The sequence below is a fragment of the Panthera onca genome, chromosome D3 (assembly GCF_046562875.1).
Source record: "Panthera onca isolate mPanOnc1 chromosome D3, mPanOnc1 haplotype 2, whole genome shotgun sequence".
Classification (NCBI taxonomy): domain Eukaryota; kingdom Metazoa; phylum Chordata; class Mammalia; order Carnivora; family Felidae; genus Panthera; species Panthera onca.
In genome coordinates, this window is record NC_138350.1 from 69,050,469 (window position 1) to 69,077,783 (window position 27,315).

General features: G+C 50.0%; 2 protein-coding genes across 52 annotated transcripts; both read right to left on the bottom strand.

The window, feature by feature from the left end:
* Positions 1–482: 482 nt before the first annotated feature.
* On the bottom strand, positions 483–17,703 carry MBD1 (methyl-CpG binding domain protein 1). 50 transcript variants are annotated; one of them, XR_009604400.3, is made up of 19 exons: positions 17,553–17,698; positions 16,990–17,205; positions 15,429–15,563; positions 12,903–13,017; positions 12,645–12,841; positions 12,475–12,557; positions 12,284–12,324; positions 11,765–11,911; positions 11,541–11,669; positions 11,294–11,368; positions 11,036–11,155; positions 10,885–10,953; positions 10,134–10,301; positions 9,482–9,781; positions 9,251–9,388; positions 8,765–8,899; positions 8,617–8,678; positions 5,427–5,739; positions 3,494–3,942 (listed from the first exon to the last, which is right to left on the bottom strand). XR_009604400.3 is itself a non-coding variant. In XM_060613829.3 (19 exons), exons 1-18 carry the CDS (start codon positions 17,582–17,584, stop codon positions 7,431–7,433), a joined length of 2,202 nt encoding a protein of 733 aa, XP_060469812.2. In that variant the 5' UTR covers positions 17,585–17,699; the 3' UTR covers positions 3,859–3,942; positions 7,399–7,430. The 50 variants fall into 50 exon arrangements, 49 of the variants coding, with proteins under 49 accessions (XP_078291359.1, XP_078291356.1, XP_078291355.1 ...); XM_060613829.3 differs by lacking the exon at positions 5,427–5,739 and adding an exon at positions 7,399–7,470 and having other exon boundaries at positions 3,859–3,942; positions 17,553–17,699; XM_060613828.3 differs by lacking the exon at positions 3,494–3,942 and adding an exon at positions 7,399–7,470 and having other exon boundaries at positions 5,621–5,732; positions 17,553–17,699.
* A 487-nt stretch (positions 17,704–18,190) lies between these two features.
* Positions 18,191–24,225, bottom strand: CXXC1 (CXXC finger protein 1). Of its 2 annotated transcripts, XM_060613859.3 has the most exons (15): positions 23,597–24,224; positions 22,696–22,814; positions 22,495–22,595; positions 21,958–22,193; positions 21,666–21,866; positions 21,224–21,250; positions 20,901–21,146; positions 20,629–20,736; positions 20,273–20,457; positions 19,773–19,980; positions 19,583–19,693; positions 19,410–19,459; positions 19,175–19,271; positions 18,721–18,873; positions 18,191–18,637 (listed from the first exon to the last, which is right to left on the bottom strand). In XM_060613859.3, the coding sequence occupies exons 1-15, from the start codon at positions 23,597–23,599 to the stop codon at positions 18,491–18,493; spliced, it is 1,992 nt and encodes a 663-aa protein (XP_060469842.1). In that variant the 5' UTR covers positions 23,600–24,224; the 3' UTR covers positions 18,191–18,490. The 2 variants fall into 2 exon arrangements, with proteins under 2 accessions (XP_060469842.1, XP_060469843.1); XM_060613860.3 differs by lacking the exon at positions 21,224–21,250 and having other exon boundaries at positions 23,597–24,225.
* Between the last annotated feature and the right edge of the window lie 3,090 nt (positions 24,226–27,315).

Consider the following 27,315-nt stretch of genomic DNA (forward strand, 5'->3'; position numbering starts at 1 on the left):
ATGACACTTTATGAATACAGATTCAGTGATAATAAAGTAGAGCAGAGTCAAGACTACACCTTGGGCAGGATATACACAGGAACTCAGGCTCCCAGTAGACTTATGGGCTGAGAACCTAGCACCAAAGTCACCAAGAATCAACTATCTTGAGTTGTCACAGCAGGAGCCTGGCTCTGAAGTACATGTTGACTGAAAAGGAGAATGGACGTGAAGCGTGGTGGGAAACACCCTTAGCAGTAGCCAGGGATCGGGAAACCTTTCAAGGTTTGGGGTATCCTGTATAGGACTCAGTAGTCAGGAAGGGCCCAGTGTCTGGATGAGTAAGATATGACCTGGAGTTCTCTAACAAGGTGATACCAATCCATGCACAGTCTCAGCATTACTCAATATCCATACTGCTTAACAGAAATACAATGTAAAACAAATCTATAGTTCAACATTTTCTAGTAGCTGCATTTTAGAAAGTAAAAAGAAACGGGAAGTTAATTTTAATAATGTATTTTATTTAACCAATAAATTCAAAATATTGTCATTTCAACATGTGACTGCAGGCACATTTCAAGTGCTTAAAAGCCATTGTGGCTAGTGGCTACCATATTGGACACTGCAACTCTAAACCATGCTAAAGGCAGAAGAACATAGGGTTTAATAACTACCTTGTTGTTGGGATGAGCACTAGGTGTTGTATCGAAGCCAATTTGACAATAAATTATATTTAAAAAAACTACTTTGTGTTTCCAAGGTCACTGAAGTCTTTTGTTACTGTAACATGTTCAATTATAGTTTCTAACAATGGAGTTTATAGTTTATATGTCTTAAAAAACAATGTGTTACAGTCTAAATTTGATTCTGGCCTCTACCCATTATAACTCTATGAATTTGAACAAGGTACTTAATCTGAGTCTCAGTTTTCTCACCTGTCAAAATGAGCAAAATAAATGCGCTCCTAAGAAACTATTTTGAGAATTAAGTAATTGGGTCCCTCAGCAGCACTCACCAAATAACTGCTCCTTTACTTCTCCATTACTTCAGATGTTATACCATTTATGGCTTTCTCCTGGAGGAAATGTTTAGCATCAAGTCTCATCTCTGGCGGCTTTAATTCTTCCCCCACCGAAACTCTGCAATCTCTAACATCCACGCTTCTTATCACACTCTGACATCTGAGATGCACAACTCTGATTTCTCCCTTTTCCTCTTTATTCTTCTATAAGCTCCAAGTATTCAATAGGTCTGCTTCTCTGGTTTGGTGGTAATATTTTTTTTTCCTGTTCTTTATTGGTCCCCATCACAAGTAATGGCACAAGAAAAATAGCCCAGCCCCTGATCTCTGTGTTGGGATACAGAACCCAGAATAGATCAGTTTCTGTCCTTCATGAAATATGTAATTATCCCTTTGAAACTTACAGTCTGTAGAAGCCTCCAATCTATTGATTTCCAGACCCAGGACCTACAGTCCTTGGATCTAGAGAAGAGGGAGCAGGTCTGTAAGTGGACTGAGAAACGCTATGTGCACTGTGGTGCATAGTAAAACTGCATCCTTCATTATTCCTGATATTTCTTCCATTAAGTACCATCACAGATAATATAGCACATGATTATCTATCGTGTTAGCCTTTAATGGTTTTATGAATGAACAAATTGTTTCTGTAATTAGAAAATAAGCAAGAGGAAGGCAGGGATCCGACTTTTAATGAAGAATAAACCTCCTAGGGTCATTGTATTTACTCCTGTATCTCCCACAGTGCTGTGGACACAGCAGGGGTTCAAGAATATACCTCTGTAATTGCTGAATTACACATGAAGGCTTTCTAGCCTGTAGAGACTAGTTTGTAGGAACAAAGGAATCCAGGTGCATAGACCAAGTGTCTGGGGTTCTGAGCAAGACCCATCAAATTCTGCAGCACACAACATTCGCCTAGCCTCCTACCACCACCGAGCCTTAGAGGCAACCAACCGTCCTATTTCCAGGCCTGCAAGGACACTTCTGTTACAGTGGAGTTGGTACAGGAAGGGCACTAAAACCCCTCACAATCCCTCACAGCCCAATCCCCCTTTCTTATACAATTTCCTCAGGGAATGCAGGACCAGCCCAAGAGCATACAGCTGAATCACCACCAGCCCAGACCCGATTTCCTGTCCTGCCCCAGCCCAGCACCCTTTCCGTGACAGACACGCCACATCACAAGGGTACAGACCTCCCTTGGGTGTCTTGGAGACTGAAAACTCTCAGTATCCCAAGTGGTGATTCTACAAATACAGAATCTAAATATAACTGGTGCGAGGGCGGGAGGGGGTGGGTTGAGGGACAGAGTACAGGAGCTAGGTGAATGACCTATCTTTCCTTCTTTCAAAATTCAACCCCCACTACATCAGGCACCTGCTCCCGTTATGAGAGCCGCGGCTGGGGCCAGGATGGGCTTGGCTGGGCTTGGAGTGCAGGGAAATGCAGAAAGCGGTAGGGTCCCGCACACACATCCCGTGCTTACCACGATCACCACCTTGGGAGTGGGGCCCTTAACCTCCCGCTGTATGATGCCAAATCGCTGGCTGTACATTTTCGAGTCCCTCGGGATGGGGGCGGCCTCCGCCGCGGGTTTCCCGACTGTGGAGACCAGCCGGACCAGCTTCCGCAATGCAGAGGTCTGGTTGCCATGGTGCGCCCTGCAGGGTGAGGGGCAGGTGGGAGGGGCCGAAGTCGGTCCCGTCACCATGGTGACCATAGACGCCGGAGCTCGCAACTTCCTCCCGGAGCCGAGGAGCTGAGTCTGCGCGGTCCTCACCCCGCCCTTGGCCAGGCCTCCGGCGACCTCGCTCCCTTCCTCTAGGGTTCATCAGAATAACAGAAATAAGCCTCCTTAACCCGAAGTGAAGGCGAAGATCTAATTACATTCCAAATGACTTTGCTATTTATATCCTGTAATCAGCCTAAAAGCATGAGAAAAGTTAGTGGATATTTTATGGGAAGGTTAAATTTTGCGGCCATTTTTAAGTGAATCTTGATGATGGTAGTAATCATCACAGGACAACAACCTTCTATTTGTGTAGTTCTTTACGGTAATATGCAAGGTACTTTCACACATTAAACCTTTGGGCCTCACAAATACTTTAGAGGGTTGATGGGAACAGCAGGTATTCTCATTTGCCAGCTAAGACAATTAAGGCCTAGACGGCCTGTCTTGTCAGCCCACCCAAACCAATAATGATAAACCTGTTATTAATAAAATCTTCCTACTGCACTGGGCAGAAACCAGAGCTGACTCGGGGTACCTTAGGATGGGGGGAGGGGGCAGATCAGATGGGCTAGGAGGGCATGGCATGACATGGCTGGGCAAAATAAAGGCCAACAGTCTGAGTTAAGGATCCCAGTAAAACAGGGTCAGGACATGAGTAAGAAGTGCAGGCAATGAGGCCTGAGAATCTGTATCCCAGGAAGGGGAACAGGCAACACAGATCAGGGAACCTAGAAGGGGCCCTCAGCACAGGTGGAGACCACAGCTGTACTTCTGGTCAAAAGCAACGTGGTGGTAACTAAAAAGCAGATTAAGAATGACACTTTGGTACTCTCCTCCTAAAGTGGGACGAGCACAAAACACTAGAGCACAGAATAAAATCAGAACCTAGTCACTGACATCTAACAACCAAAGTACAACTACTGTGTATACCGTCGCAAGGCTGCAATTTACTGTAAATTAGCATTCCTTAATCATTTGTAATCCACCCACTTCGGATTTTGTATGCGGTACGTTTCTAGATTTGGATTCCATTTCCTGAATTGCTGGTTCAGCTTTTCAGCCACAAAATAATGTCTCTTTTTTTTCTCTTTTTAATAATCTCTTTTAATAATTGTCATTTTGTCTTTTTTTCTCCTATAATGCTTCTTCTTTCAATTGCAGTTCGGTAAAATACTCATTTTCATTTACTGCTAAGAGTTTACGTAGCCTGAAACAAACAAAAAAGAAAGAAATTAGAGGTCGTCTCGGTTCCCTGGACAGAGTCCTGAGGGTCAGTTCCTTGATCTTCAAGTCCCACGGGCGACTGGCCCGCCGGTTGATCTGGGTGGAACCACCCCTCACACTACACCTTTGGGGAAAAAGGGAGGCAATGAAAAGGCCCTCAGTCAGGCACGGGGGTTGGGAACAGCAGCGGAGTTACGAGAGAGCCCGTTGGGCACCCCCAGAGGTCGTACAGCCCGAAGGATCCCGTCGAAATGAGGTCGGCGACAGGGGAAGGCGACCCTTGGCGACACTTTGCTGCCCTCGAACGTCCCAGCGTCGGTCAGAACTCGTCGTGCCGCACCCTCACCCTGGGCGCTCCCCGTAACTTAACTCCAGTTCGGTTTTGCCTGTTTTACCACTACGTGAAGAAGGAGAGTCGGCTTTTCTCCGGGTCCCGCCAAGGATTGGCTTCTGAGCCGGGCAAAGGCCACGCCCCAGGGCCGCCAAGGCCAGGGGTGGGGGGCAGCTCGTCTCCCGAGCCCTGGTGGGATGACCGCGGCCCCGGCGCCCCCTGGCGGGCCTCTTCGGAGGGTGGAGGGGCGGGGCCAGGACTAGAGCCCAGCTAGGGGAGCCTCAGCTTTCAGCCAAGCTGCCCCAAGGCCTAGAAAGCGATTGGTCCTAGGACAGAACCTGACCTAGATCTTGCCACCCACCATCCCGCTTTCTCAGAGTTAACAGTTACCACCGTCAAGACACTCCCCAAATAAACACTAAATGTATGAAAACAGTAAACAGGACAATAAAAATCATTTTAAAATAATTTTAAAATAGAACAGCTCAGAGATAGAAACTATTTATATTATTTCCAATTCCTATTGTGCCCCAACAAGGTTCACGCAAGGGCTGTCCTCCCGACAGTTTTCCTGAATTCTAGATTTTCACCATTAAATTCCACGATAAAGTTGGATATCCATTCACCATTTGTAATACATATTGATGTATTTAATAAAATTGCATGGACTGTATCTTTTTCATTCCTGTATCCCAGTATCAAGTACAGTGCCTACCATGGGCCAGGTTCTCAATACTTGAATGAATGATACAAAAATAGCCGAGACCAGCAAGTTTTTTTCTGGGTGGGCTTGACAGAATTTCTGTACTTGCTGGGGTCACCATGAAATCCATGGTCTTCAGCTTTGCATTTTCAGCAACGTAGCTTTATCAAGTTATCCTCAGGTGAGCAGTGAGACCCTTGGGAGCTGATTCATGGCAGGGTGGCTTTGTAATGTGTCACCTTGACTAGGCTACGTTTCCCAGAACTCCCTTCCCCGTATGCTTCCGGTTAGGATGGGCCACAAGAGACATTTTGCCTGGTAACTGGAGGGCAGAAGTCAAGCAGCAGCATACTGTTTTTACACTCGGAAGGTTGGTGCGGGGCACCAGGCACTGTTGCAGTTCACACATGTTGTCACTTATCTGCTGGCTCACCTCGTTGGTGTGGGGCAGCAGTCAGGCCTGCAGCCAGGCCTGCAGCTGCTCCACTTTCCCTGGGATCTTCCTTCAGCGTCTCTAATTCCTGGGTCAGATGAGTATTTAAGTCTGTGATGAAGGGCACCAGCTTCTTCTGTAGGACACCCACATTATCGAAGTTGGAGGTGGTGAGAGACTGACATGGGTTCTAGGCCATCTTCGCCGGTTCCAGCTCGTGCTCGTGCTCGTGCTCGTGCTCCTGCGCGCCAAAGCGTCCTCCGTCTCCCACACTTTACATCCATCTTCCCTTCCCGATTGCCTGCCCTGCAGACTTCAAGCTCCAGCATTAGATGTAAAGACAACAGCCTTACAGAGACTGTTTAACCAGCTCCCACTACTACATAAGGTCAAATCCCTAGAAGTCCCTTAAAATATACACATATACACATATATACCTACATATGCATATGTATATATAATTAGTGGTGCTGCTTTTCCAATGGTACTGTGATACACACTGTAGCCAGACTCTTAGAAGAGTCTGAATGCCCATCAAATAAATTTCATTTAGGACCTTACAGAATACTAGGGTTGGGTGGCTGGGTCCTGGGGAGGGCAAAACAGTATCAGTAAATTATCCAGTCTTGACTCTGGCTTAAGTAGGTAAGGCAAAGGAAGGAACAGAGGAGGGTAGCAGAAAGGGTTAAGGGTAGGGAAATATCTAATCTACATGTAAAATACCTAAAGCTGCAGGGCTGGGACTAGAAAAAGGCAGGGGAAGACAGACAGCTACAAAATTTAAGGAGGCATGCACTCAGTCACAGCCCTGTGAAGCTGGCTACATAACAAACTGCAGGCCTGAACTTTCCGGCACTTTATGAAGAACTGGGAAGTGAGACAGGGATGAGTCAAGACTGGCCTTTATGCAGGACTTGGAAGCAGGAATTCATACTCCTAATAGAGAGGGGCCAAGAGCAGAAACCAAGCACAAAAGTCATCAATAGGCAAGGGAGGTAAGTTGTCAGCAAAGATGAGCCAGGCTGGCAGCTTTACTTCTGAAGACTGCTTTGGCAGAGGAGAATGAGGGTAACAAGCAAAACGAAGTGTCCACTGGGGAAGGATGTCCTTTAGTGTTTGAGAAATATTTACGACACCCAAGGCCTGGGAAGAACCCAGTCTCTTGGATGCAAGGGTGTTGTGACAAGGTGACCCCATCCATACAACCTTGGCACTCCCTAAACCACGCTAGAGGCAGCAGTGTAAAGGATTTGTTCTGTTTAGAGTAGTCCACCTTGTTTTCAAGGTCACTGGAAACTTCTGTTACTATAACATTACACATTATCGAATATAGTATTACGGCTTACCGTTTGGTGGCTTAAACAACAAGGTTTTTACAACCTGGATTTGATTCTATGCTTATTGATACTAGCTGTTTGACACTGGACAAGTTATGTAATTTCTTTGAGTCTGTTTTCCCGTGTGTAAAAATGGGCAAAAATCATTGTCTTCCTAAAAAGACTTGAGAATTACATAGATCAGTAGGAGGAACTAACCAAATAGCAGTTCCTTTCCTCATTTATTCACATTACATTTTCAAATGCTGTCTCTCTGTGGAAATGGAAATGTTCAGAAACACTACCAGGTCTCATCCAGAAGCCATTGAAAAATTATGAAGATGGCTTGTATAGGCTGTTTTGTGGTGGCTTTTACATCCCCTCTCCACCCCAGATCCCCTACCCATAATATCCACACTTCTCATCAGTCAAGCTCCTGAGATTCGCACCAGTTGGAGCAGATACAACTTTCTATTCTTTCTCTTCCTTTCCTGCTTACTTCCTCTATAATCTCAAAGTACTGAACAGGCCTGATTCTCAGGTTTGGTGGTGGGTTTTTCCAGTTCCTATTGAATCCTACATAAGCCCCTCAGCCTATGGTCCAGCTCTGAGTAGATCAGTGTTGTCTCTCATAAAGCCAGTCTGTAAATTATCACCTTGAATCCTACAGTCTGCAGAAGCCTCCAGTCTACTGCTTTCTAGCTCCAGGTTTTTTAAGGTCCTTGGACCTAGAGAAGAGGGAGCAGGACTATATGTTGAATGAGGTTCGCTCATTGTAAAATGGAGCATCACAAAACCATTTCCTAGTATTCTGTGCCTGGAATCCATTTCCCCATAATTATCCCTTATCTCTTATCTCTCTGCTAAAATATTCCAATACCACCAACTAAACATTACCTTCTCCACTAACATATAATGATTTCACACACAAGGAAACTATTTCCTTAGATGATAGCTCCTTGAAGACAGGAATCCATGTCTCCTGAAGGATAAGCCTTCCAGGGTCAGTGCATTCATCATGTTCTCTCTCACACTGCAGTATACCCAGCAGGTACTCAGTCTGTACCTGCAAACTGCCCAAGGCAGATGCAGGAGTTTCCGGCCGGCAGAAACTAGCTTGTAGGGGCAAAGGAATCCAGGTGCCTAGGCCAACAGTTTATGTCGCCTGTATCTGGGACCACACGCACAGCCTGCGAACATTCTGCAGGAGGTAGTATTCCCCTGTCCTCCTCCCACCAGCCCTGTCCTTAGGGACAACTATCTTTCATCCTATTGCCAGGCCTGCAGGGACAGTTCTGTGAAGCAGCTGAAACTCTTAATAACCTCAACAGGCTCAGGAAAGGTTCAAGAAACACAGCCCAACTCTCTCCACAGAGGACGCTCCAGGAGGTGGACTAGCCTAAGATTGCACAGTTGCACATCTCAGGGCCCAGATCTGCCCACCCACCACTATCCAGCCCACCTGTCATCTCTTGGAGACTCCAGACACCCACAAAACCCCAAATGATGATTCACTGGATAAAAACTTATATATTAAATCTGACTCCTTCTGGATTTTCTTAGAAAGATATGGACCAGGCTTTTATCTTTTTCTTTCAAATCTCATCACAGGGCATCAAATCCTTAACCTCCACTAACCCCTGTCTCTCTACTCCCCAGCCCCCACCCCATACACCCAAGGAAAGCCCTAATCTGAACCTCAGGAGAAATCTCTAGGGTCCTACACATAACCCCTCACTGACCGGGATCAGCACAGTGACAGAAGCCTCTACCTCCCACTGCCTCATGCCAAATTGCTGGCTCTATTTTTAACACTCAGGGCCCATATCTGACCAGCACCGACCCCATACCACCCCTCACTGTGCGGGGCACACCTTGGCAACCAGACTGCTGTGTCCCGGAGGCGGGTTCCACCCAGGCTGAAAATCTCCGTGATCTGGGGAAGAATTAACATCATGGGTCATCATGGCCAATGGGGCTATAGCAGGTTCAGGGCAGGGTGAAATGTCCCCCAGCACTGACCACGGGTGTGCCAGCCCCTCCTGCCTCCTCCTCTGGGGCCGAGTCGGAGGCGGAGTCATCCTTGCTCTCTTCCTCCTTGTCCTCCTCAGGGTCCAGTGGCTCTTGCTTCACAGGTGGCAAGTCTGGGTCCACTGCCTGGGAGAGGTGGGAAACAGGCAGCAGTCAGAAGGACAGGGTTGGCCTAAGAAAAGAGTCTCCTTATCAGCCAACCTGTCAGTATACTGACAAATCCCACTTCTGTCACACTTCAGCCTGGAAAATCCATCTCTCTGCCTACAAACCTTTCCCATTCCTCAGAGTTCCATTTTTGTTAGCTGGGCAGCAAAGCAGGCAAAGTTAGTTGCCTGGGGAAGGTGGGGCATCTGTCAGACAGGTGGGGTAATTTTGTGGTGAGGCTGCAATCCGCATATCTGTTGCTCTGCTCAAAGAACCACCATCATGGCTCACCATCACTCTGCTCACAGACCACCCATCACTGACCCCCACCTTGCTGGGGCAGCCAGGCAGCAATACAGGAGAAGTCAGGATGGCTGTGCCCGGTGTCCAGTCTTCCTGGGCATCCGCCTTCTCTTGCTTCACCTGGGGTAAGGCCACAACCCAACTCAGGCCAGGGCACTGGGCCTCCTGTGTGAAGGAGGATTGCAGCAGTCTTGGTCCCAGCTTCCTGGCACAAGGCTGGGTAGTTCTGGGAAGGGCAAGCTAAGATGGGATCCTCACCTGCAACAGGGCTTCTGTGGAAGCTGCAGCAGGGCCAGGCACCTGCACGGGACTGCTTGCACCTTCCCGTAAGAACACAAGATCAGTGCCAGGTGGAGGCAGCACAAAGCCACTGCCTGTTTCTTGTTTCATTGGAGTCTGGGCATGGCCTGGTCGGGTTGTGGGTGTGGTCAAGGAGGTCTTCAGTATCTGACCCAGACGGGGCCTTCGAGTAGAGCCAGGCCTCTTTCGACGAGAGTAAGGTGGGGGCGGCCCTGCCCCATCCTCAGATCCTGCCCAGACACTAGGCAGCAGCCGCTTCTGAAGAAAGATAGGATGTTATGGCCACCTGATGCAATGATTGACCACCCTGCCCTGATCAACATGCCTGCTAATCCCCATTAGTCACGGCACAGAACATGCTTTCACATGAAGCCCTCATCACTGAGCTTGCTAGTCTCCTGTTAATGCCACTGCCACTCAGATTCGTTCATCCCAGCACAATGTTTGCTAATCTTTGGCTGAACCCACCGCTCCATCTACTCCTCTGAAGATGCAGAATCTGGCCTGCCCTACCCACCAGGCCTGCCCACCATTCCCAGGCACGGCGGGGAAGGGGGGGGTGGCCCTAGGTCAACGTAGCCCACCCACCTCACTCTTCTGCATCACCCACCATAGCAAACTGCAGGCATTGGCGCCAACGACACTTCTGGCGCTTTTGGTTGCTGCCCCCAAATTTAGGCTTGTCACAGCAGAAGTCGCAGCGACCACAGTCCATCCGCCGTAGGCAGGCTGCACAGGCCCCACACTTGCGGTTCTGCCGGCGATTGGTGTAAGGCTGCTGGGGGACAGGCAAAAGGGGGGGGGGGTGCTGTTACTGGCACCATTCGAGTGCTGTTCTTGTTGCCCCTTCACTAGCTCCATCAGAGGGAACTGGCTGTGCACTGGTCTCAGTCACACCTCAGCATCTGGTAGTTCCAACACCAGGCACTATCACTGCACCGGACAGTGCCCAAGAGCATTAGGACTGTGGCTGTTCCAACGCAGTATCCATCACTTCATCTGCTAGACCAGTGGTTACCAAGACAACGTCTTTGACCCCCACCTCCAGTGGCATTTTGCTGACCCTCTATAGCTGCCGATGCTGTGCCTGCTGTATCTGCTCAGCCTATGTGAACTCCATTCCCTATGCTGGCTTTTCCTATTAGCCCCACCAGAGTGTTGATTCATCTGACATTAGGTACTATCACTGCACCTGTCGATCCCACGTTAGTCCCTCCCCCATTGTCTGCTTATCCCATACTAGTACCCATTACTGTGTCTTGCTGTTCCCCTATTAGGCCCATTGCAGCAGTTGCTTCTTTGGGATTAACCAAGTGCCCTGGGAGGGTCTAGGCTTGTCCAGGTAGGGTGGGGCCACTCACTAGCTCGTCCTCGTCTACACAGTAATAGATGAACTCGGCAGGTGGCGAGGGGACCAGGGCTCTGGGGTGCTGCAGAGGCAAATGGGTGGGGTCAGGGCAGGTACTGGGTAAGGTTATAGTTGTGCCTTCCCCCTGCCCACCAGGGCCTCACCAGCTCTGGGGACTCTGGAGGCTGTGACAGGGGAACTGGAGGCAATGGCTGGGTTCGGGGGGGGCGCCGCCGGGCAGCCATCTTGGAGTCGCAGCCTCCTCTACGGCGGCTACGTTTACCCTGGGAGAAAGCCAGAACAGAAGTTTAGGCTTGGTGGAACCAGGCAGACACAGGACCCCTACCCCCACCCCCACCCCCAAAAGGAGTACAGAAAGCATGCGTGGGACAGGCAGACAGAAGGTGGGGTGCAGCACTCACAGCAGGGGGAGCCACAGCTAGGGGAGGGCGTCGTTGACATCGCTGATGGTGGCGACGGAGACGGTGGGCAAGGTGCTGGCAGACAGGGGCAGGTAGGTGAGGCCAGGGAGGTGAGCATGAGGTGGGGGAGAAAAGAAGACATGAGGTGGGCAAGGCTGGGAGGAAGCAGCAGCAGCAGTAGCAACTTTAATAGCAGAATGAGCTCTGCCCCAGCCCTGGCCCCAACAGCACTGGCCCCTCTACTCACCCGTAGGCAGCGCCGTTGGACACACCTCCACTGGCGCCTGAGACCAGGGCGGGGAGGGCGAAGGCAGACTCGGCAACGGCCACAGTCCTCTCGGGTCTGACAGCCCCGGCACACTCCACACCCTCGGCTCTGTCAGGGAGGCCAGAGGTATGATGTATGGGGCCAGGGCTCTGAGAGCCAGAGGACAGGGTGAGCCTTGGGCCCACCCTACCTGCCCAACTCACCCTTTCCACAATCCGGAGGCACCGTCTCCGCTCACACTTGCAGAACAGCCCCGAGGCCACATCATGGGGCAGCTGCAGAAGGCAGGTGGAGCAGGCCCCGCAGTCCTCGGTTACCCGGCAGGCCTCACACTCCCCGCAGCCCACACGCTGCCAGGAATGGGTGGGGCGAGGTCACAGGCCCAGACAGAGTAGCTCCAGGTATGCTGCCCCTTACGTGTATGTTTTGAGCCCCCACTGCCATGTCTAGTAGTCCACCATATGCCTCATCACTGTATCTGACAACTACTAACAAGCTGTCACCAGAGGCCATCCCCAAAGTCTCCAAGTGCCCGGTTAACCTCATTGCTGTGTCTACTGACACCCCATTAACACATTACTGTCCACTGACCATAGCTAGCTCCCTACAAAATGATTCTGACACCCTATGGATCCATCATCATTCCTTCAGACCTTCTTACCAGCCCCCATCACATCCTGCTCCCACCGCACACTTGTGAGGAGGAGGCAGGCCGTGCTTACCTTAAACATCCTCTGTTCCCGGTTGAAAGCAATTCTCTGCGCTGAGGAAAGGGAGGCGGAAGAAGAGAAGTGGACAAGGAGCATCAGATAGCTAACCTCATCCACCATTCAACCTGAAAGCTGACAGTGGTGTCCCAGCTTGACATCAGATCTGCTCCACCTCTACCTCCCAGGGCTCTGGGGCCACTCACCTCGGCAGTCCTTGCATAATGTCTTGAGCCGCTGCCTTCGGGTACCATCTCCTGAGAAGCTGATTCCACAGTTCTCACAGCACCTGGGATAGGAAACATGGGTGTGGGAGGCTGAGTACATCTCCAACCACAACCCTCACCCTCTTGGCTCACTTTAGGCCAACACTCACCCAGGTGCAGGGAGTGAAGCTGGGGCTGTGTCAGCATTAGCCTTGGTCTCATCTCCTGGGGCCTCCTTCCTGACCTCACCCTTTTGAGGTCCAACCTGACGTTTTCGAGTCTTGGCTGGCCGTGAAGGCTTCTTCCGCTTCCTGCTAGGGACAGCTAAGGGCTGGGCCTGCAAATGAGAGGGAAAGCAGGAAGAGATCTGTGGGTGGGTGTTAGGTGGCTCAGTCACCCCTGCCTGGGTACCCCACACTGTGTAGTACCTTGGGGGCTGGATAGCACAGAATGCCTTGTTTGAAGTCGAAGAGGGTGAGGTCACACGCAGGGCCCAGGTATCGGGTCAGCTCAACTTTGCTTCGGATCCTGTCTCCTGTGGGGCTGGGAATGGGCCAGGATGGATTGGTACCCCGGTGGAGCCATGGCCACTCCACCCACACAACCCTCCCACTGGGCTCGTGAACAGACCTGCAGGGCTGGCAGGGGATAGAGGGCTGGCAGCCTGGGATTGGCCTGTGAGCCCTACCAGGTCTTACCCCAACTAAGCTTGCATAGCAGAAATATAAAATGTGTATAAATACCAGCATATATACAAACACAAATGAAAAATATAAACATAAATAAATACATGTTTCCTTATAACATACACTACTAATTGTAGTCTGTTCACGTAAATAAACATAAACACGGACAGAAATACAAACTTGTCGAATGATGTACAAATGCATTAAAGTTAACATACTAAATACATAGAAAGGAAAAACACAGGAGAAGCGTCTGAAAACATACACATGAATAAATGAACATATAAATATATATATATAAAGACATGCGTAAACAAACAAATGCAACTACATGTAAAACAAAGTAGGAGCAACTAATATTCTCGGAGAGAATAGCCCACAGGTCTCTAGCATTTCTGCATGTCTTGCAAGAGAGGCACTGATAGTCCTTTGTTATGAACTATCTTTTCAAGGATGTTTGTACAGCAAACAGCCTTGGAAGATAAGAGATAAGTTCTCCTTCCAGAGCAAAGGGAAGGCATCCTTACTGTCCTAACATTATAAAAGATTGGATTCCTTAAGCTCAGGGTTCCTTTCCTACAACCCAATGCATGGGCAGATGTTAGTTCTCTTCAGGTTACCCTATGGGAACTGGCATTTGGGGAACTGGCACAAAAATAATGACATTCTGGATACTGCTGTTACTGTGAATAATAAACTATCTTTCATCTCTGACCCAGGAGTCTCCTATATCCTACCAGCATCCACAAAATTGTAACATATTCGTTATCTTGCCCTAATTAAGATAAAACCTGTTGCTTTACGGTTCTTGACAAAAGTATTTAAAATTTAAAATTTTGACAGTTTCACACAAATTATGAATATGGGGATAAACATATAATTAAGTATAAGCAAACATAATTATATTCATGATTTTGCTATATTCCTCCACAAAAACAACTACTTAGACCAAAAAAAAAAAAAGTTCAGGAAGAGTGAAAAAAATTCAATAATCACCTTGGATCCTTAAATGTGAACTGCATATAAACATGTACATTTTGTGCATTTATAGTCGATTCCCATTATTCCTGGTATGTCTTATAGAGTCACGCTGAACACTGATTTAGTGAATCTAGGACCTCTGTTCTTGTGGAACTATAGCTTAAGGTAATGTGAGTCCCAGGGGACATTTCTGTCAACTAATCGATATGTAGCCTTGTTTTATTGTTTTCCTATTTAAAGACACTCTACTTAATACATTCCTACGAATGACTGACACCATGGCCTTTGAATGATTTAAAGTCAGGAGCTTCGGAGACCATTTATGTTACACAGCTACCTTTACCACGGTCCTTGTAAAACAAGCCAGTCTCCTCAGTAAAACCTATTCTGCATGACACTTTTCACACGTAACACTTACCAGGTATTTTTAAAATTCCTCTGCAAACTCTTGATCTGCAGGACCTGCCTTGTGTGCAAATTTAACATCTTTCACGATGTACGCCTTTTGAAACATGTGAGCCAGTCGGTACTAGCTGAGACAGGTTTAACATATTCCTAATCAGGGGTAACACAACCATCAGTGTCCTTGGCTTCCAGTCTCTCACACTGTCCACTACATTTTATTTTATTAAGTATTTCCTTATGCATCTTCAAATTTGGCTACTTTTCCACCTTTCCCTTAACTTCATCACGTACTATACATGTTACTTCAGCATTTTCCAGAGCAGACTCGTGTACAAATCAGAACATTTCCTTTTCTTTTTCTAAATGTACCACATTTGTGATTCATTAACATTGAACTCACACCTAGCAACACTGCAACTCACAAATAAAATTTATTTAACGTGTTATTCTCTTCTTACAGCATATCATAAGACTTCTTGCACTTAAAACACTAGACAGCACTTCAGGGCTATACTTGGGGGGGCATTGTAAATACGAAAATCACCAATAAAAAGTGCAAAAATGTGAAAAACACAGCACTTAGCAGATCACGAAAAAGATACTTGTTTACAGTATATGAACTAAAATAAGAAGGCCTCATTCAACCTCAGCTGGGAATGAGTGTATCAGGGAACTTAAATTTTTTGCTGTTCTGTGCATGTCTATGAATGACCATGAAAGTATAGTGAGTACCGACTTTCAGTGAGTAGACTAATTTGGAAATATGGAATCTGCAAATAATAAGAATCGACTATATTTGCATAATTTCAACCCATCCACAAATTTAACCACACCCCCTGATTTTAGCCCTATCCGTGACTCTGTCCACAACCCACCCAGTACCTCTGGTAATAGGTGTCTGAGCGTCCACAGGTGGCACCTGACTTTCGAAAGACTTCACGGCGCTTCCAGCCGGGGCCCAAGGCTGGGCAGTCCAGCCAGTCCTCAGCCATGGGGGCCACAGGAAGGAGCAGCGGCCTGCAACACGGAGGGGGCAGTGGGAAAACTGAGGCTCTAGGGGAGGACATGTTGGGCCCTAACCACACAACCCGCCGGTACTTAGTAACGCTTTTCCAAGACCTGGGACCTACCACAGGCAACCGGCCAATACAAGAAAGAGAAAAATCCCCTTTCCCACCTCATTCTTCCCTGTCCTGGGCCCAGGAGCTTGTCATTCCTACCCCTTCTTGACCTGGCAGCCCTGTCTCCAACTTTAAAGTCCCCGTCCTCAACCCAAAGATCCTCATGCCTCCCTCAATGTCCCGATCCCCAATTCTTCCCCATCCTCAGCCTGAGAACTCATCACTTCTCCCCACTGCCAACCTAGGACCCTGTCATTCCCCCCAGGAGACATTCTCTATCTTTGACCCACTGGCCCCTATTCCTCCCCTCTGTCACCCTGAAACCTCCATACCCCCCATCCTCAGCCTGAGAGGGCCCATTCCTCCCATCGTCAGCCCAAGAGGCCCCCATTCTGCTCGTCCCCAGACCAAGGTCCCAGCACTTGGCCTCAGTATTCTGACCTCCCGTTCGCTCCCTTCCTTGACCCAGGAGTCCCCAGTTTCCCTTTCAGTCAAAAGCCCTCCCATTCCTTCCCTTTCTGACGTCCCCTTACCTGCTACCTCCACTATTACTGCCTCAATTTCCTGTGTCCTCTGGCAGGCAGCCCGCAGCTTCCCCACACCTTTACCCTGAACACCCCTCATTCCTTCTGCTCCTCAGCCCAAAAGCCTCCTCATCTTCCCTGTCAGTGTTCTGAGCCACAAGTCCTCCCCAATCTCAGTCCCCAGACCGCCTTGTTCCTCTCATGTTCAGCTAAAAACTTTCTCATCCCCTCCCTTCCCTTCTGTGTCTCCTACCTTCTATTCTGCTCATCACCTGAAGAGACCCTGATTTCTCCCCTCAGCATGCTGAACCAACCCCCCTTTCGTCCCCGTTCTTGTCCCAAGATCATGCCCATCCCTAGCTCAGCATTCTAAACCCCTCTTACTTCACGTTCTCCAGAGGAAGCCCCCGTCGCTCCCTTTCAGCATCCCAACGCCTCCATCTCTTCCCGTCATCAACCTGAGAACCCCTCATTTCTCCCTCTCGGCGTTCTGAACCCCCGTTTCTCTCTCCTTAACCTGAGAGGCCCCGAGATCTCTCCTCAGCGTTTAGATCCTTCCCCATTCCTCTCCGTCCTCGTCCAGGCTCCCGACACGTCCACCTGTCAGCGTTCTGAGCCCCATTCCTCCCCGTCCTCCGCCAAAACCTCTCTATTCCTCCCTTCAATATTCCGACGCCGCCATTCCTCCCACTCGTCGGCCTGAGGGCCCTTCATTCCTCTCCGTCAGCGTTCTGAGCCTCAATTCTTCCCCATCCTACGCCTGAGCGCTCTCCATTTCCACCCTCACGACTGTCTCACCAGCTCGGCACCGGGCCGGTAGCTTCCGCCGCTCTAGGTCCGCGGACCCATGGCGAGGGTCCCGCCTGTGACTCCCGCCTTGCCCTGCTCTTCTTCCTCCTCCGCAGACGCTTCCTCTGAAGCGATAGCTGTCGCTGCCGCGGCCGTTCGTTGCTCCCGGAACCGGAAACCCACTGCCCACCTCTAGGGCTCCGCTCCCGGCAAGACGCCTGCGCGCTAATGCCCCGCCAGCGTTGGCCCTCAGTGGGGAGGACTCCGCGCCTGCGTGCTCAGTCCCACAGCGGCGCGCGCCTCCCGTCCCGGCACTACTGCGCTTGCGCTCTAACATCCAACTACGGCCTGCACCCCCACCGGAGACCTGCAACGCTTGAGCTCCTCACCTCGCCAACCGACGCTTTCGCCCCACTCCGCCCACCTGGTTTGCGCCTGCGCTCTCTTAAGGGGGCGAGGAAGGTTGGGGCCCTATGATGTTTCCCTGGCGGTCTCCACCAGGGGTAACCTAGCGGAAGGGGCGGAGAAGCCTGAGGTTGTGCCGTAGCCCTCCTCTCCCACCTCTCGCTTACGTCGCGCCTGTGCTCTCCGGTTCCCCGAACATCTGCCCGAGGACTATTGTGTCCCGCTCTCTCCGGCCCGCCGAACGGTTACAGGAGCGCGCGGGGACTGGTACTGCCGCACGCTGAGCCCAGCTCCTTCCGCGGGAACTGGAGAAGGGGGCGTGCCTCGCTGCAGGTAAACAGAAGGTCCGTGCAACCGAGAAGGGCAGGTCCGTTCTGGAAACGTAGTGCTGTGGGGACTCCCGGACTGACATCAAGAGGGCGGGATGGAGACTTCTGTTACATACGTGTCCCAAAAGAGAGGCTTGTGGGGAACAAGCCTTGTGGGACCTTATGTCCACCATTGAATACATCTAGTTTGGAGAATGTCAGTGCTGACACAAGTGGTAAATGAGCCACACGCTGAATTAGCGCTAACTGGATACCCAGTTTCAAAATGAAAGGCTGAGAATGTAGGTGATTGGGCTCTCAGCAAGTCATATCCCCCACGCCCACCGGGGCTCCTGCAGAGCACAGAGTAAATGCCAACAGTGTACTCGAAGCTGTATACTGCAGCCCCTCCTGAGGTATAAGTGTGCCACAGCCCATCTACCCAAGGGCTTTGGAAATGCAGTCACAGCTGGATAAAGTGTGGAAACCATCAGTAGTCATTTTTCTTAGTTCTTCAAAATTTTATTAACAAAACGAGGAAGGGGGGAGGCAAGAGTGAGTGGATTCCACAGTCCCGCCCAGGCACAGAGAATGGAGAAACAAAGGAACAGACAAGAACAGGAAAAAGTTCTGAGACCCCCTGGTAACAGCCGGGCAGTCAAATGGTGGATCGGTACAGGGAGAAACTCAAGGACCGCCGGAGAAACATATAAAGGGCAGAACAGACAAATGGGGGATTCAGGGCAGCTCCCCAGCCTGGAATGCAGGGTGTGAGGACTTCTGCGCCATTGTGAGGCTCAGCGGTCAGCACTGGAGCGCAGGTCGGTAGTGAGTGGGTCATGCTGGATCGTTTGATGCAGCATCAGGGCCAGTAATCCTGCCCGATTAGTCATGGCTGTGCGTACGTTGCGCTCCTGCTCAAACAGCTCGTCCAGCTTGTACCACTGACAGGAGAGCAGAAAAGAGCCATGAGAAGGAGCTCCAGAAGCCCCACCTGACCCCAGCCACATCCAGCATCAAAACCTACCACGCGCACACGCTCCAAATCGACTTCAGCACGCCGCAACTTCTCCCAGCAGTAGTGGCGGTTACACTGGCGCTTGGGCAGGCGGCAGAAGTCACCTGTGAGCTCAAAGACATCACGTACAAGGGGGCACCCGCATACCTCATCAGCTGGCACCTGCAGCGAGATGGGGGGTCGGGGATGAATGCGGGTGGTGAGGCAGGAAAGAAGACAGGAATGGGAAGTGGTCAGGGAGGTAGGAAGGAAGGAATGGAAAGTTCAGGGAGAGGAGAGGAATGGAAAAGGGGAGGAAAAAGGAAAGGAACGAAGGATGATGAGGCAGGCAAAGCAGGGGTCACGGAAGTGGTCAAGTAGGGAAAAGGTAAGGAAGGAGGGGAGAGGAGGGAGCAAGGGATGAATGTGGGCCAGTGAGGAGGAAGAAAGGACAGAAGGGCGGGGAGTTGAGGGAAAACCTTACTTTGGGGTCCCGTGAGTGCTCGGGGCACAGCACCTGGAGCCGCTTACAGTATGTCTTGCTCTGAGGATTGTAGACATCACAGAAGAGTCGGGTAGCTCTGGGGGTTTGGAGTAAAGACAGGGTAGTGGAGGGAGACCCACCTGTTCTTGCCCGTGCCCGTATCCTGCCCCAACATGCCACTTCTGACCCCAGCCTCGACCTCCCTGCTCTAACTCGACGTAGCGCCCACACTCACCCCTCAATGCGTGTGGGGTACATGGACCCAAAGGACGTCTGGCTCTCATACTGGAGGGATGAGCACAAATGGAGGGAACTGTGGATGTGTGCTGCATCCCAAGACACCCCCCAGACAACACGTCTCTCCCCCACGGACCCACTGATGATTCCCCCTCAGGCTGACACCCTGACCTTGGCGTAGCAGCGCTCCATGTGGCGCAAGGCAACACGTGGGTTGATGGGATGCCCGCAAGAGACACAGAAGATCTGCAGGTCCGTGTCGTCGCTGTCACCCTCATTGCTCTGTGTGGAGCGGAAAGAACGATGAGGCCAGTCAGGACTAGGTACTGGGCCCCGCACTGCTGGGCCTGTGCCTGCTCACCTCCTCATCCTCACGGACAGCCTGCTGCTTGGCACGAAGAATGATGGCCTCAAGCTCATGGAATCGGCGCTCCATTTCCTGGAGGCGGGTGCGGGCACTCTGCTGCTCACGGCGAATACGTTCGAGCAGCTTCTTCCCGTGCTCCTCAGCAATGCAGGGACTCTGCTGCCACTGCTGGATGCGCTGGGGGAGGATCTCGTAGATGCGGCTGCAGGGAGGCAGTTGGTTGGGTGCAGGCAGGGAAAGTGGCAAGCAACAAAATAGGTGGGGCGGGGGGGTGGATCCAAGAATGGTAGAACGGATGGGTGACCAAACGGCAAAAGGATAAGTGACTGAGCAGTAGATAAAAAGCCAGATGAGCACCAGAATGGTAGATGGATGAGGGGTGGATGGGGGGTGCTTCATGGACTGAACAGTGTGCAGGTGACTGACCGGAAGACATCTGGTCATGCCCGACCCTATACTCCCCGACTCCCTTGAACTCTCCAGGAATGACTCACTTGGCTGCCAGCTTCATGCCACAGTCATCTGAGCAATACTTGGAGCCAGGCTGGGCAGGGCGCACACAGCCAGGTCCCAGGCACTGCGGTAGCGACGCAGGGTCCTTGGCATCGGCACGTTCTGGGTGTTTCCATTTGTCCTTGTGCTTCTGCTTCTGCCGATGCCGCTTATATCTCTCTTCCTTCTATGGGACAAAGCAGGTCAGGTCAGGGTGGAGTTGAAGTCAGCCCTGAATGCCTGCCTCCCCCGGTATTCCACCCCCTTCTGGCTCTTGCCCCATCCAGCCTCTGACCTTTGCCTCTCCCTCGCCTCCCTGCCCTCTGCTTTCCCACACCCACTTCACCCTTCCCGTCACCTTTTTCTCAGACTTCTTCTCCCGACGCTTTACATGCTTCACTTTCACTGCCCTCTTCCGCAGGGCAGGATCCAAGAACGGGGACTCCTCTGTGTCACTCATCCAGGGCTGCAAGTGAGGCATACGCTGACCCACCTGCCCCACTTGTGACTACCCCACCACCTACTCAGTTCCCAAATCAGCCTTCCATACTCTGCCTTCTCTCTCCTCATCATGGAAACTCAGCTTCTGTAACCTCCACCCTTCCACCATGGCACGCTCCACCTGCTCACCAGGCCATGGTCATCAAAGGCCCCTGCACAGAAGTCCTGGTACAGGTCAGGATCCAGTGGTAGGTCCTCGTCTGAGAGTGGCTCAGGTGTGGCCGTAGCCTCAGGTGGCTCCTTGACCGCTGATGATGCCACTGCCCCCTCGTCCTCACGGATGCGCCCCAGCTTCTGTGATGGCTGTGGCTGCTGCTGGGTGGGCAGTGGCCTGCGAGGCCTTGGCAGGGATTCTGAGGGCGTCACTGGCGAGAGCTGCAGGGCAGAATCTCAGGACTGGCCCTGACCGCCCTGCCCGCATGCCCCGCCCCGCCCTGGGGGGCTGGACTCACCGAGGAAGGGAAGTACTTGTACGATTCCTGTGCCGGCAGGAGGAAGGCCCAGGTCAGCCCCAAGTGGATGGAGGGTGGCCCTGCCCTAGCCCCTCCCACAAGAGCCTAGCCCCACCAACTAACCCTGCCTCGCCTCCCCAGAAACACACCCACTACTCCTACTTCTCATCACTAGGACATGCTGAACCCTGCCCCACCTGGCCTGACATGCCTGACCACCTTGAAACATCTGGCTCTACTCTGCCCATCTGGGGTTGGAGGCGCCCCTGCTAGCCCTGCACACCTGATCATGCCCCATTCGTCTGGACAGGTCAGGCTCCTTCCCACCTGTCTATGTGCAGTAGGCCCCACCTCACCTGGCCCACCCCTCCTAGCCTCAATGAGCTCCTCCTGGACACACTGACGCCCCCACCTGGCCCTGCCCAGCTCTACCCATGCTCACCCGGGCCCGCAGCTGGCACTGACGCAGCCGGCACTTCTGCCGGATCTTGTTGGGGCCCCCAAACTTCTTCATGTCCCGACAGAAGTCACAGTGGCCACAGTCCTCAGTGCGCCGGCAGGCCTCGCACTCACCACACATGCGGGCTGACCGTTTGATCTGCTGCTGCTGTTGCTGCTGCTGCTGCTGCTGCTGCTGGTGATGCTGGGGGAAGGGGCCCGGAACAGAAATCAGGAACCCAAGGAGGGCCTGACACGGGATCACCCTACCTATCCCAGCCGTGGCAGCCACTCACCTGGCTGGGTGTGGCCACCAAGGGCTGTGGAGAGGATTTGTGGGGCGAAGCAGAGCCCCGAGCAAGCATCGCCCCAACCCCTGTCCCTGACCCCGCCCGGCGCTGCAGATCTGGATCCGGGGCAGGCCTCTTGCGCCCTCCACCCTCATCCCGAGGCTCACTGCCGTCTCGCTCATTGCTGTCCCGCTCCCGTGACTTCTTGTGCCGATAACGGATTTCCAGCTTGGGGTCTTTCTCTGTGGGGCAGACAGTGGGACCAGGACGGGTTAACAATGAGGGATTTGGATGGTCCCAGAACTCTTTCTTCCTCTTCTTTTCTGTCCCACTCACCTGCTCCGTCCCCCTACTCCAGGGCAGGCTAACCCCTCTGGTGGGACCCTGTGTTTGGGCTCACAGTGGAATCTCCATTCCAACTCACCACAAACCAACAATCACCCACAGACACACGTCACTACTCCCTATGACCCACCCTCCCTTTATGGCTTCTCCCTCAAGGCAGGTGGACCTGCCTGCCCTGTCCAGGCACCACCCCCTCACCTCGGCAATCCCGACAGTACCACTCCCGGATGGCCTTGGCCATCTTCTCAGTGATCCGGATGCAGTCCCCATGGAACCACTCATTGCAGTTGTCACACCCGCTGCAGAGGATGGGGTGAGTGGTGCAGATGTGAGGGGCCGGACCCATCAGCCTCACCCAACCTTGCAGGTGTCAGCCCCACCCGCCTCTCCCCGGCTCACATCATGAAGCAGTTGATATCTGGTTTGCGGCAGATGCAGTAGATGGGTGCATTCTCCCCATTCTCCGATTTGCTGTCCTCTCCAGCATCTGGAGGCTCTGGGTCTGAGCCGTCACCCTCCTGTGGGACCCCCCCCCCCATCATGGCTTCTTAGAGAACCCCTATCATGGTGTCTCATTCCTTGCTACAGCTCCATCGTGGCTCACCACAAACCCTAACATTCTGCCAATAAACTTTCTATCACAGTTCCTCATAGATCTTTGCATCACGGTCCCCACAAACTCCCATCACTCACCCCTAACGCCCCAGTACCGTTCTTTCAGATCCCATCATTCTGTCTCAGACTCCCCATCACTAACACCTCATTACTCTATCCACACACTCATAACGGTTACTTATAAACTACCGCTCATCACATATTACCCCCATCTCTTCTCACAGACACCACGGGATATATTCTACATACTTCCCAACACCGTTTCCCATAGATCTCCCGTTATTAACCCCACAGACAACCCCGCCCCCCATCACGACTCCCCACGAACTCCTTGACACAGACTCATCACAGCTTATGACACACTGCCCGGTGCGGCTCTGCCCAATCTCCCATTCGGATTGCCACGAACTATCTATCGAGAGACCCCCACCAAACTTCCATTACGAACCCCTAAAATGGCTCATCACAAAACTCCCAGATGGTTCACACATCAGAAAATTTTCAGAACCTCAGACCCCCAACGTTCTACCCACAGACCCCTGTTAAGGCTCACCACGGGCGCCCACCATACTGCCCAGACTCTTCCTACTGTTCACCACAGACTCTCTTGCCTCTGCCCACGGACCCCGCCTCTACCAATCCCACTGACCTCTACCGCTGACCCCCTCCTGGGACTCGTACTCACCATCTCTCCGCTCTCGGCGCACCCCTCCGCTGCCCCCGCCAGCGACCCGCGAACCTGCTGCACAGACCTCTCGCTGGCGTTCGCGGCCGTTGTAAAGGCGCCCACAACTACTTCCGCTTTGGTCGCGCCTCCCGGGCACCGTACTCTTATTGCGCAGGCCCAATGCGTCGGCTCCGCAGCAAACAAGTAGATCCGGCGCCTAGAGCCGCTACAAGTCTCTCAGACGCCACCATCTTGACTATTGACTGCTGAGACCGTAAGGCGGCCGAATCCATAAGTGCGGGAAACATGGCCGCACCTGCATCGCAGCTTTCCCGAGATCACCGCCACTCTGTCGGCCGAGTCCGTACGGTGACCACTTGTACGGACACAACGTTACAGGCAACATGGCCGCGCCTATGCGCCACTTCCACGCATATGCCGTCATCTTGGAATCTGATTCCGTAAGATGGCCGAGTCCGTACGTTTACAGGCAATACATGGCAGCGCCCTAATCGCGGCTTCCACAAGGGTGCCGCCATTTTGACCATCGATTCCGTACGCCGGAGGCTTGCCCTGCTTGAGAAGTTCACAGAAAAAGTGGCGGCTTCCGAAACACTACCTGTATCAAGTCACACTCATTCTTCTATTCAATCACTTTACCCTTTCACATGTATAAATGGGACGCCAGCAGACTGGGTGTCGTGCGCTGCGAAGGAAACCATTCCCCCTGTTATGTCTCCGACGTTTACCTTCCACCGCTCTTTCCCGCTCAGCCAGGCCTGGCACGGTTCAGCCCCTGGGCTTTTGCAGGAGTGCTCTCGCTTCTCAGAATTAGTCCCAAGCAACGGTGTCGGTGGTGGACTGACAGACTCTGGTGAGAAGTGGCCTAACCAAAGTAGATTTTGAAATCCGAGACACTGGCTTCACCAAGTCTTCCCCGACCTGTGGATTTGACAGGTTCCTGGTGACGTCCGCTTTGGTTCGCTTGTTTCATACACATTCAATTCTTTCCTATAAAATTAATTTTAACATTCTGTTTTAAATTAGATTAAGTACAAAAAAAAAATCTGGACAGATCGGAGAGCTAGGCATCTCAGGGTAATGATCTAACTCTGGCAACCACGGAGGTCAAATGACATACAAAAGGTCAGTGCCCCCATCACCCCAAATCCCACGGGATACGTGAGTCGTGGTCATACTAAATATCCACATGTCCACATTCAAAGTCAGAACGACTTGATTCGGGTTGAAGAGAGGGGTCTGGGGAAAATGAAAATTTTCACTCTTTGCTAACATTTTTTCTGGATTTCTTGGCTCTGGACGTAGCAACTTCTTTGCTACTGATGATTGTCCTGTGTATGGTTCAGATATCTGGGGTTTTGTGTTATTTTTTCGCCTTTCCTAAACGTTTTTACTCGTTGTCCCCCACACACCATCACAGACACCAAAGACACAGAAGCCGCAACATGGATTCTGTGACCCTCTCTTCCTGAAACAGGTTTTTAATCCACAAAATGGAACTTCAGATCCAGACTTGCCTCCTTTTTTAAATTAATACTGAGTTATCTTAATTTGATTGTAATTTATTTTAATAAACAATTTAATTCATCAAATTAATTGTTCATTTAATGTATTAGTTTTAGTTAGTATAAATGAATATGTGTTGGTAAGGTACTCAGATAAATTTAGTTTAACATCAATTTATGAATTTCATATAATTCAGTTTTAAGTTAATTACAATTTGATGTATGAAAATAAGTTTAAGGGAATATAGTTCAAGTATAACTTAAATGTAATTACTCAAATTTAACATTACTGACTTCTGATTTACTCAATTTAATTTGGTTCAAAATAATTTAATATTAATTCAGTTTGTTCAAGTATCATTTAATTTCAATTTAATTTTTTTACTTTGATATTTTACGTTTTGTTTAATATGATTTAATTTAATTCAATTTCCATTTAATTTAACACATTTAAATTTTAATTCAAATTCACCTAATTCATTACATTTCAATGTTACATAACTAAATTGAATGAATTAAATTTATATTCAATTACTATAATGTTTAAGTATAATTTATTAAATTAAATATGATTTATTCAGTTAAGAAAAAACAGTGAGAAAACACAAATTGCTCATCTCATGAATGCAAAAAGAGCTATCAGTACAGATCTTACAGATATTAAAAACAGAATATTATTCACACATTTATACCAACCTAATGCAATATATTTATTTGACTACTTAGATAAAATGAACAAATTCATTGAAAAAGACAATTTAGCAAAACTAACACTTGAAGAAATAGAAATTTTGAATAGCCAAGCAGCTATTAGATTATTCGAATTTCTAATTAAAAAACTTTTCCACAAAGAAAACCCCAAGCCCAAATAGCTTCACTAATAAATTCCATCAAATATTTAAGGAGGAAAAAAGACCAATCCTATACAAAGTCTTTGAGATAATAGAGGAAGAAGGAATACTTCCCAATTCATTTTCAGAATCATTTCCCTGATACCAGACTAGACAAAGACAAGAAAAGAAAATGACAGGCCAACCTGCCCCACGAGCATAAATGCTACAAATTTTGAGAAATAGTCTCCAAAAGACTGCTTTTACTTTCGACATCACTATAGAATTTAGAGTTCTCCCAAACCATGCTTACGTCTGACACTAATTGCAAGTTCAAGGGTTCCCAACTAATTTGCTAGAAGGCCTCACAGAACTTACTGAAAATTGTATTCACAGGTATCACAGGGAGAGGATCAAAATCTGTCATAGAACAGGGTCTGGAAGGGTTCCAAATACAGAGCTTTGAGTTATCCTGTCCCTTAGGAATCATAGACAGAGTTAGCCACTCAGGAGCAATATGTGACAACACACATGGAGAATTGTCAACCAGAGAAGCTCACCTGACCCTTGCTGTCCAGAGTCATTATTGGAGTTCCATTACTTATGCACTGTTGACTGCCCATGTGCCTGATCACAGTTTCTGTCCCCTCAAGAGGAGGAGATCATACCATGTGACTCAGAGTCCTTACCCTAAGTCACATTGTTAGACTGTCCGGTGACTAAAGGCCCTCAGGCAAAGACATTTCTGTCAGGAATGACATTAAAGGGCTTAGAGATTACCTTCCAGAAGCCAAGGAGAGTAAAAGACAGACTTGTCTTTAGGCAAAGTTAAATTTTTTACTACATAGATACAAAGTCATTAACAAAATATAAGCAATTGCATCTAGCCATTTATAAAACTGATAGTACACCATGAAGAAGTGTATTTATGCCAGGAATGATCGCCCAAATGCAAGACTGATTTAACGTTTGAAATATTGCAAGTGACTAGTTATACCATGACACTCTGTTTACCTTATACATCTCCATACAGGCCAAGTACGCAAAATTTAATTGCAGTCTGAGTCTCGGTGGAATGCCCTGGATTTCCCCAAAACCAAGGGAGAGAAGCAGCCTTATGAGAAATAGCCCAAAGGCCATTTCTCATCCATCTTCCCAGCTGCAGTTGACCACAAGACTTACCACTTCACCTCTCCTTTGGGAATGACTGCTGGTTATAGAAGCACTTGACTCAAGTTTAGAGGTGATTTTTCAGCAGAAAAGTGACCACCACTGGTACTACCCATATGGCTCCTCTGATTTACTGTTTGTTTGTTTGTTTGTTTGTTTGTTTGTTTAATGGGACTAGGGATGCAGGAAACTGATACCATGATGACCTTGT

Excerpts from the sequence above, each read along its gene's own strand:
- MBD1 (XM_078435229.2), bottom strand. The coding sequence starts at position 17,584 with ATGTTCGGGGAACCGGAGAGCACAGGCGCGAC. Across the intron at positions 10,954-11,035 it reads CTCCAGAGTCCCCAGAGCTG|CACCCCAGAGCCCTGGTCCC; the intron begins GTGAGGCCCTGG and ends TTGCCTCTGCAG. Across the intron at positions 2,825-8,616 it reads ACAGCAGTCTGGTTGCCAAG|AGGAAGGGAGCGAGGTCGCC; the intron begins GTGTGCCCCGCA and ends GATGAACCCTAG.
- CXXC1 (XM_060613859.3), bottom strand. Across the intron at positions 19,460-19,582 it reads TGGAGCGCTGCTACGCCAAG|TATGAGAGCCAGACGTCCTT; the intron begins GTCAGGGTGTCA and ends TCATCCCTCCAG. Across the intron at positions 18,638-18,720 it reads ATTTGGAGCGTGTGCGCGTG|TGGTACAAGCTGGACGAGCT; the intron begins GTAGGTTTTGAT and ends CTCTCCTGTCAG.